Below are 9407 nucleotides of genomic sequence, written 5' to 3' on the forward strand. Positions count from 1 at the left end.
CCCCGCGAGTATCGCGGGTCCCCCTCTTGTGTTTATCTAGTTCCCTCTTGGAGCCATCTATGCTTGTAGCCACCACCGCCTCCTGTGGCAGTGAATTCCATGGAACACACCGTGCCAGGCGCAATGAATGTATTATTATTGTTATTGTTATTGTTGTTGTTGTTTTATTCAGTTTAAACCCCACCCCATCCCACAAGTGATCTCAGGGCGGCTTACGGCATACAGTCCGTACAACAATAAAACCAATTTATCTACATAGATAAATAAATATTGCCCTTTTATCCAATTCATTCTCCAAGGACCCCAAGGTGCCTGCCATTGTTTCTCCCTCCTCCATTTTATCCTCCCAGCAACCCTGCGAGGTAGGTAAGCTGAGAGAGGATGAGTATCCCAGGAGTAAACCTTGGATGAGTCAGGATTTGAACCTGGGGCTGTCCGGCCACGCTCATGTGACCATCTGTACAAGTCAGCCAAAGGCTTCCTCGTCGTTCAAGATCTGGGTCGGCTTGTGGCCGCTTGACTTCTTTAACCAGAGAACGTTTCCCTGAGCTGCTGTGTGTGAGAAACCTGTGGGAAATGATTTATCTCCCAAGTATTAAAGGCTGGAGGACAGACGAGCAGACTCTTGTTTTCAAAGAAGCAGGACTGGAAGAGTGGGGGGAGAGTTTTGGCTCAAAACAAACGATGGTGCTGGCAAGGGAATGACAGTGATGGATGCGATCTAATCCTCTGCTCGGTTTCAGCCCCTCCAATAAAGCGGCCTGTTGTCCTTTGGAGCCACGAAATCCTCTCTCGGTGCATCTGTCAGGCACTCGATACTTACCATGTCGCCAGGACAAAGGCAGGCTGGCAATGGAAAATGCAGGCCACAACCCCAATGAGATTTTTAATAATATTATCGTCAGCTGCGCACACGCCTGGGGCATAGACTTCTGAAAAAGTACTCCTCTTGGCTAAAGAGCACCACAACATCTTTTGGGGATGGATGCTCAGTCGGCTGGGCCGTCACACCACACCACTCGGCCCCACTGCCTCCCCCCTCCCACAACTATAAAGCATAGAATCAGTTGGTATGAAGCAACAGGACAAAGTTATTGAAAATCTGACATCAGATACAAAGACAAACCAGTGACAATAAGAAGAAGAAGAGAAGAGATTGGATTTATACCCTGCCCTTCACTACCAAAGGAGTGTCAGAGCGGCTTACAAACTCCTTTCCCTTCCCCTCCCCACAACAGACACCCTGCGAGGTAGGTGGGGCTGAGAAAGCACTGAGAGAAACTGCTCAACGGCTCTGATCAGAACTACGGCTTGCCCAAAGTCATCCAGCAGCTGCATGTGGAGGAGTGGGGAATCAAACCCGGTTCTCCCAGATTAGAGTCCGCGCACTTAACCATCACACCCAACTGGCAAACTATCGCATGCCAAATGCAGATTATCACGTTATAAAGTTCCAATAAAAAGGATATGTCCTTCACAATACCACAGTGAATTAAGCCGCAAATAATGACGCCTATCAGGAGAAAGATGGTGTCAAAGGGTCATAGTAAATGATCAAGTATCAATTCATTGACATAGTAAAACATCTATAGCACGATTCCAATCAAAATACATACAATTTAAAGCAATAAAAATTTTAAAACAGGGATTCCAAAAATTGTCATAATCAAGAGAGGCAGAGAAAGGGTCTTTATTCGAGGTTTGTATCAGCATCCTTTCCATTGTGAGATAATCCCATATGTTCCTGTACCAAATCTTAAGAATTGGGGGCGAGGGAGATTTCCAGGAGAAGGCGACTACAGACTTCACAGCAGTGTGCATAATATAGAAATCAAATCTTTCTTAACTTGGGGGATTTTGGGATCGTCCCACAAGTTCTACGCCTGGTAGAACAGCGTAGCAGGAGACCGCGTTGCAGAGAGAGCTGGCCATCAAATTTAGGTGGTTGTCCCATCTTGGAAGATTAAATATAGGCTCAGCACCGTATGATAGGATGGTTTTATTGTGTTTTAAATATGTATTTTATTATATGCTTTATTGTATTTTACTCTGGCTTTGCCATATGTAAGCCGCCCTGAGCCGTTGGGAGGGCGGGGTATAAATCAATCAATCAATCAATCAATCAATAAAAAATTAGCGACAGAGAGTCAGGATGTAAAGGAATACAAAGGCCTGTGATGATAGAAATTTGAGTCCAGCGGCACCTTTAAGACCAACAAAGTTTAATTCTGGGTATAAACCTTTGTGGGCAGGCACACTTCTTCAAATATGAAGGGTTATACCCAGAATAAAACTGGACTCAAACTATAAAGCATGTATTTATTTAGTTCATTTCCACCCCACCTTTGTCTCCAGTGGGGGGACTCCAAGCGGCTCGCATCCTTCTCTGCTCCTCCATTTTATCCTCACAACGCCCCTGTGAGGTGGGCTAGGCTGAGAGCCTGTGTGACTGGCCCAAGGTCACCCAGCGAGCTTCCATGACATGAGTGGGGAAAGGAAGGGATAATGGGGTTTTCATAAAACTGCTCTGAGGTGCAGTGAGGGCGATGGATCCAAACCTCCCCAGACCCCCTTTCAGCCACAGCTGTAAGACGGAGGGGCAGATTGGCTCCTGAGCATGTAAAGAGAATTCCCCATGGGCTGCTGCTGCTCTGGAGGGCCCAGCTGGTAGCCAGGAGTGAGGCAAGCTATGCGGCAGGGCTAGGGGTCATTTCGTAGAAAAAGAGGTGCAGGCTCTCATTAGCATAACTCATTTGCACAACTCATTTGCATATGCCAACCCCCCCTGACATCACCGGAAGTGTGTCAGAAGGCACCACTGGACTGTTTTGGATTGCTAGATATTGTGGGGGGGACATGCAGATCTGTCCTCACAGAGGAGGGAGAGCTTCTACCTGAATAAAACTTGGTATTAAAGGTCCACTGGATTGTTTTGAACCGGGGGGCGGGGGCGGGGAGAGCTCTGCAGTTTACCTGGCTGCTTCTTGCTCTGACTGAGGGCTGCTGGGAGCAGGGGGCGGGGCTTGTTGCATGTGCCCGCCCCCTGGGCTCTTTACTGCCGGAGCTCCGCTCCTGTGCGCTCCTGCAGGAAATGACCCCTGCGGCAGGGCCCCTGGGAATGACTCCAGGGCTTGCACCCAGCCAGCAGTGTAGAAGAGAGGCCCGTGCTCCTTTCCTCTTGAGCTACCTCTGCCACACACCCCACGGCAGTGCCAGCCCCTCTGTGGCACGGCTTGCCATGCCCCCGGGCCAGGCTGAACCCCCAGGGGCTTTGGGGAGGCTTGTGGGGATCAGGCTAATGGGGAGGCTGTGGGGTGGAGGGGAAGCGCCCTCAGTCTCTGTCTGCCGCTCGCGCCAGATGGCTGCTGGAAACGGTGCTGGGTTTTGAGCGCTCCAATCTGTTTTTAATTCCTACAGGTGGCTTTTCGCCTGGATTTTGAATTTAGCAAGACGGTTTTCCTGCAGGACTTGGAGATCTCCCTGACTGCCAACAGGTTGGCTATCCTTTCCTTTCGTCTCCATTCATCATTGTGATTTACGGAATAGGCCGCTCAGGGTGGAAGCTTTCTGGAAGGCCCTTGGCCAATGCTACTGTTGACACTGCCTCCCTCCCGGGCTATTTTCCCTTCCACAACACCTCCACGTTATATTTACTTGCATCTCCCCTCCCCTCCATCCCTGCCACAGAGGTGGGTTAATGGATTATTAAAGGGAGCCACGAGTCACAAATGCTAATAGCTCAGCCATGGACCTGCTCATCCGGCCTCTAGGAGGAGACAAAGAATTCTTCTGCAACCCTGATTGGACGCAGAACCGATATCCAGGCAAGTTAGGTCACGTGACGTCACCGGGAGAAAATGGCCACTTTTGGAAGGTGGGCTCTGTGGCTTTGTACCCCACTGAATTCCCTCCCCTCCCCATTTTTTCCAGGTGAAGTGACCTAACTTGCCTGGATATCAGTTGTAATCCTAACCACCAGGGGTCATTTTGTAGAAAAAGAGGTGCAGGAGTTTATTAGCATAACTCATTAGCATAACCTATTTGCATATGCCACACACACACCCCTGACATCACCGGAAGTGTGTCAGAAGGCAACACTGGACTGTTTTGGATTGCTAGCTATTGGGGGGGGGGAACGTGCAGATCTGTCCTCACAGAGGAGGGAGAGCTTGTACCTGAATAAAACTTGGTCTTAAAGGTGCCACTGGACTGTTTTGGGCCAGGGTGCCCGGGGGGGGGGCTCTGCAGCTTACCTGGCTGCTTCTTGCTCTGACTGAGGGCTGCTGGGAGCGGGGGGTGGGGCTTGTTGCATGTGCCCGCCCCCTGGGCTCTTTACTGCCGGAGCTCCGCTCCCGTGCGCTCCTGCAGGAAATGACCCCTGCTAACCACCTACCTGGAGGTTATACAAAAACTGAAGGTCACCGTGTTAGGAAGATATGGAAAAATATATGACACTGTGCATAACGGATGTATACTTAAGGTCATCTATTTTTATTTATTTATTTATTTTTAGATTTGCATCCCGCCCTCCCAATGGCTCAGGGCGGCTCACATGCGGCAGAGCCGAATTGAATAGATAAAATACAATAAAATAAGCAACATTTAAAACCACAATAAAACCCAAACAATAATCAAGTTGCTCTGATCTTCCTCTGTAGGTCATCCAAATGGGAAATAATAAACCCAGTTCGGCGGCCAGCTATCTCAACAGCGCGGTCTCCCGCGGCGCTGTTCTATAGGCTTCTGCCAGGCGATGCTTGTGCGTCATGCTCGGGGCAGACGATGAAGCACTACCACGATGGTGGGACAGTGGCGGCAGCGGCTCCTACTCAAAAGCCTGGCGGAAGAGCTCCGTCTTACAGGCCCTGCGGAACTGCACAAGGTCCCGCAGGGCCCGATCTCCCCTGGGAGCTCATTCCACCAGGTAGGAGCCACCACCGAAAACGCCCTGGCCCTAGTAGGGGCAAACTTAACCTCTCGGGGACCTGGAACTTCCAGGAGATGGAGGCTCCCCGATCGTAGTGCTCTTGGGGGAACATATGGGAAGAGGCGGTTCTTCAGGTAAGCCGGACCCCAGGCATTTTGTGCTTTTTATTTTTACATTTTCCCCTATACTATTATAGAAATATTGGTGTCAAGTATTACCAAACGTAGGTTTCACCAAAACAACGCATCAAAGTGCAGGTTTACCCTGTGCTCAAACATTCAAACTGCACCTTGTCTGTTTCACAGTCACTAGTCCCAGGGGACTCTAGTAATTTACCCATATGGGATTCAGTCTTTTTCAAGGACAGTGATATACATACAAGAGAGTCACAATACATTCTTTGTGAGTCTAAAACTCTTAAAAGAGCAGCATATTTTCTAGGGTCCCACTGTAACCCTTGCGGCGAACATCATAACTTATCTAGGAGAAGGAGCGGGGGGCAGGTAACCCCCCGCTTTGGAGGCCCGATTTCCGCCGCCGCTTTGTGAGTCTAAAACTCTTAAAGGAGCAGCATATTTTCTAGGGTCCCACTGTAACCCTTGCGGCGAACATCATAACTTATCTAGGAGAAGGAGCGGGGGGCAGGTAACCCCCCGCTTTGGAGGCCCGATTTCCGCCGCCGCGGAATCGGGGCCCGGGGGGAACTCCGCCCCCCGAAGCGCAGCGTGGCTGCGTCACCAGAGGTGATGCAACCACGTTGATCACATTGGGGGCGTGGCCCCGATTGTCGGAGGGAAAACTATGGTTTTTCCTCTGACAATCGGGGCCACGCCCTCAACGTGTCGACGTCGCACGTCACTTCCAGTGATGTCCTGGCGGCACGCGCACGTCCACCAACAGCTCCCGGAGCCCGGTGAGGCTCCCCCACCGCCAAGGTAAATAGACTTCGCAACCCTAGCTCTCCCAGGTTCTATCAGGCAACCCAAGCTGGCAACCCAAGTTGGGCATCCAACCAGAATTGCTGAAGCTTTCTTTGTCTGGCTCCTCCTAGAGGCCGGGATGAGCAAGGGCAGGGCAGATGTATCAGCATTTGTGACTTGTGGTGCCCTTTAATATCCTAAAAGAAATCAACCCTGACTGTTCCCTGGAAGGCCAGATAATGAAACTGAAGCTCAAATACTTTGGCCACCAAATGAGAAGGGAGCACTCACTGGAGAAGACCCTGATGCTGGGAAAGACTGAAGGTCAAAGAAGACGGGGACGGCAAAGGATGAGATGGTTGGACAGTGTCATCGACGCAACGAACATGAAATTGAGCCAACTTCAGAGGACAGCGGAAGACAGGAGGGCCTGGCGGGAGCAGGTCCATGGGGTCGCGAAGAGTCGGACTCGACTGTGCGACTGAACAACAACAACAAACCCACCTTCGTGGCAGGGATGCCTTCCTTTCCTTCCCTGCTGGGGGGGGGCTCTTGGAGGCATTTGGGTGGTCCCTGTGGGGAGGACAATGCAGGACGGGATGGGCCCAGCCGTATAGGTCTGAAGCAGCAGAGCAGAGTTCGAGTCCTGTGGCACCTTGAAGACCAACGAAGTTTTGTTTGTGCGTGCACACGAAAGCTTATCCTCAGAATACAACTTTGTTGGTCTTACAGGTGCCCCTGGACCAGTGTTCCCTCTAAGCTGAGTCAGTGTGAGCTAGCTCACAGTTTTTTAGCCTCTGGCTCACACAGTTTTGCCTTAGCTCGGGAAGGAGGGCTCCAGAACAAACTGATTTATGCAGCAGCCAAATCGCTTGCTCACAACTTTAACGCCAGTAGTTCACAAAGTAGAATTTTTGCTCACAAGACTCCACAGTTCAGAAGGAGCCCTGCCCTGGACTCGAACTTTATTCTGAAAGTGGGTATGTTCATGAGTACAAGGGAAAGATTTTTTTTTCCTACCCACCATGCACTTAAAAAACACCCCAACCCAGTGGAGTAAATGCTATATGCAGAGAAGTTGCAAGGGCATGACTGCTCCCCCTAACCACTGCCCCTCCCTCCGTATCCCAACTCCTTCTTGTATAATTCGCACCCTCCTAGTAAAAGCCGGCTGCCTGGGCTCGGGGAGACCCCTGGTTTTATGGGGAAGACGTGGAAGTAGGGACAGACTTCACATTCCTGGGATCCCAGATCACCGCAGACTGTGACAGCAGCCATGAAATTAAAAGACGCCTGCTCCTTGGGAGGAAAGCGATGGCGAACCTAAACAGCATGATAAAAAGTAGAGACATCTCCCTGCCAACAAAAGTCCGCATGGTCAAAGCAATGGTATTCCCAGTAGTCATGTATGGCTGCGAGAGTTGGACTATAAGGAAGGCCGAGCGCCGAAGAATAGATTCTTTTGAACTATGGTGCTGGAGAAGACTCTTGAGAGTCCCTTGGACTGCCAGGAGATCAAATCAGTCAATCCTAAAAGAAATCAACCCTGACTGTTCCCTGGAAGGCCAGATAATGAAACTGAAGCTCAAAGACTTTGGCCACCAAATGAGAAGGGAGCACTCCCTGGAGAAGACCCTGATGCTGGGAAAGATTGAAGGTCAAAGAAGACGGGGATGGCAAAGGATGAGATGGTTAGACAGTGTCATAGATGCAACGAACATGAAGTTGAGCCAACTTCAGAGGACGGCGGAAGACAGGAAGGCCTGGCGTGATCTGGTCCATGGGGTCGTGAAGAGTCAGACTCGACTGTGCGACTGAACAACAACAAAAACTTACTCTGGCTGTTCAGAAAAACCACTGCGTTGTGCTTGTAAATCAGAGGCTGGCCCCTGTCTTCAGTCCGAGGAATGGAAAACTCTCGCTTTCTGACATGCTTCCGTCAGACGCCTTTGAAATACAAATATTCAAACCCAGAATGCTTTCCTAAGCCTGGGCAGCTTTGGGGCCCATGGAGAGGAGGGGGATGGCAGCAGGGGATCGTTTATCTTCTGGAGGCGGCTATTTGCAGCTGCACAATCTGGTCACTATTAAAAGCAGCAGAGAGAGAAAGATGGAGAGCTTTGTGGGGGGGGCAGCTCTCATTCATGGGGGGGGCTTGTGCAGGAAAGGATTGTCTGCAGTTGGCGCACAAAGACATTTTGTGCCACTGGTTCCCTGGAGGGGGGTCGGGGTGCCAGCCACCAGGTAGCGACGTATCTAGAAATGCCCTTCCTCACAAAAACTGTCTTTGTACAAGATGTAAAGTTTCCGGATACCCAAAGTGCCCCGGCATTTTATTGTCATGGCTCTGGGATAAAATCTCTCCTCTCAATGCTTCTGGAATTACAGTAGATTACAGTAGATTACAGAGACCTGTTCCCCCATGAGAAAATGACAACTTCAGTGGGTGGACTCTATGGCATTATACCCCTAGGGATGCCAACCTCCCGGTGGGACCTGGGGATCCCCCAAAATTGCAGCTACAGAGATTGGTTCCCCTGGAGAAAATGGGTGCTTTAGAAGAAGAAGAGGAGGAGGAAGAAGAAGAGATTGGATTTATACCCCATGGCCCTTCACTACCCAAGGGAGTCTCAGAGAGGCTTACAAACTCCTTTCCCTTCCCCTCCCCACAACAGGCACCCTGTGAGGTGGGTGGGGCTGAGAGAGCTATGACAGAAACTGCTCTTTTTCAAGGACAGCTGTGCCAGAACTATGGCTTGCCCAAGGTCATCCGGAAGGTGCAAGTGGAGAAGAAGAAGACGAGGAGGAGGAGGAGGAGATTGGATTTACACCCCACCCTTCACTACCCAATGGAGTCTCAGAGTGGCTTACAAACTCTTTTCCCTTCCCCTCCCCACAACAGACACCCTGTGTGGTCGGTGTGGCTGAGAGAGCTCTGAGAGAACAGCCCTGAGAGAACTTGTGACTGACCCAAGGTCACACCAGTAGCTGCATGTGGAGGAGTTGGGGAATCAAACCCGGTTCTCCCAGATTAGAGTCCGTGCTCCTAACCACCACACCACACTGGGTCTCAGTACCCCACTGAGGTCTCTGTCCTCCCAGTCTCCATCCCCCAAATCTCCAGGCGTTTCCCCACCTGGATCTGGCAACCCTGCCCTCCCATTCCCTGCTGGTGGCCGGGGGGGGCACCTGGCAACCCTCCCTGTTGAGGTCTCCCCAGGCTTCACCGAGGGTTGCCAGCTCTGGGCTGGGAACAGTGTTGCCTCTAAGCTGAGTCAGTGTGAGTTAGTTCACAGTTTTTTAGCCTCTGGCTCACACCTTTTTGTCTTAGCTCAGGAAAGATGGCTCCAGAGCAAACTAATCAGTTGAGGTCTCCCCAGGCTTCACCGAGGGTTGCCAGCTCTGGGCTGGGAACAGTGTTGCCTCTAAGCTGAGTCAGTGTGAGTTAGTTCACAGTTTTTTAGCCTCTGGCTCACACCTTTTTGTCTTAGCTCAGGAAAGATGGCTCCAGAGCAAACTAATCTATGCAGCAGCCAAATCTCCTGCTCACAACTCTAATG

General features: G+C 50.8%; 1 protein-coding gene across 1 annotated transcript in view; it reads left to right on the forward strand.

Annotated features, from left to right (window-relative positions):
* ITGA11 (integrin subunit alpha 11) overlaps window positions 1-9407 on the forward strand; it is a 164405-nt gene that overhangs the window by 132936 nt on the left and 22062 nt on the right. The window contains exon 25 of the mRNA XM_015414591.1: window positions 3418-3494. Within this exon, the coding sequence (XP_015270077.1) occupies window positions 3418-3494 (77 nt within the window). The remainder of the gene's footprint in view (window positions 1-3417; window positions 3495-9407) is intronic.

The sequence above is a fragment of the Gekko japonicus genome, unplaced genomic scaffold, assembly GCF_001447785.1.
Source record: "Gekko japonicus isolate JY-2015 unplaced genomic scaffold, Gekko_japonicus_V1.1 scaffold698, whole genome shotgun sequence".
NCBI classification, from domain to species: Eukaryota; Metazoa; Chordata; class Lepidosauria; order Squamata; family Gekkonidae; genus Gekko; species Gekko japonicus.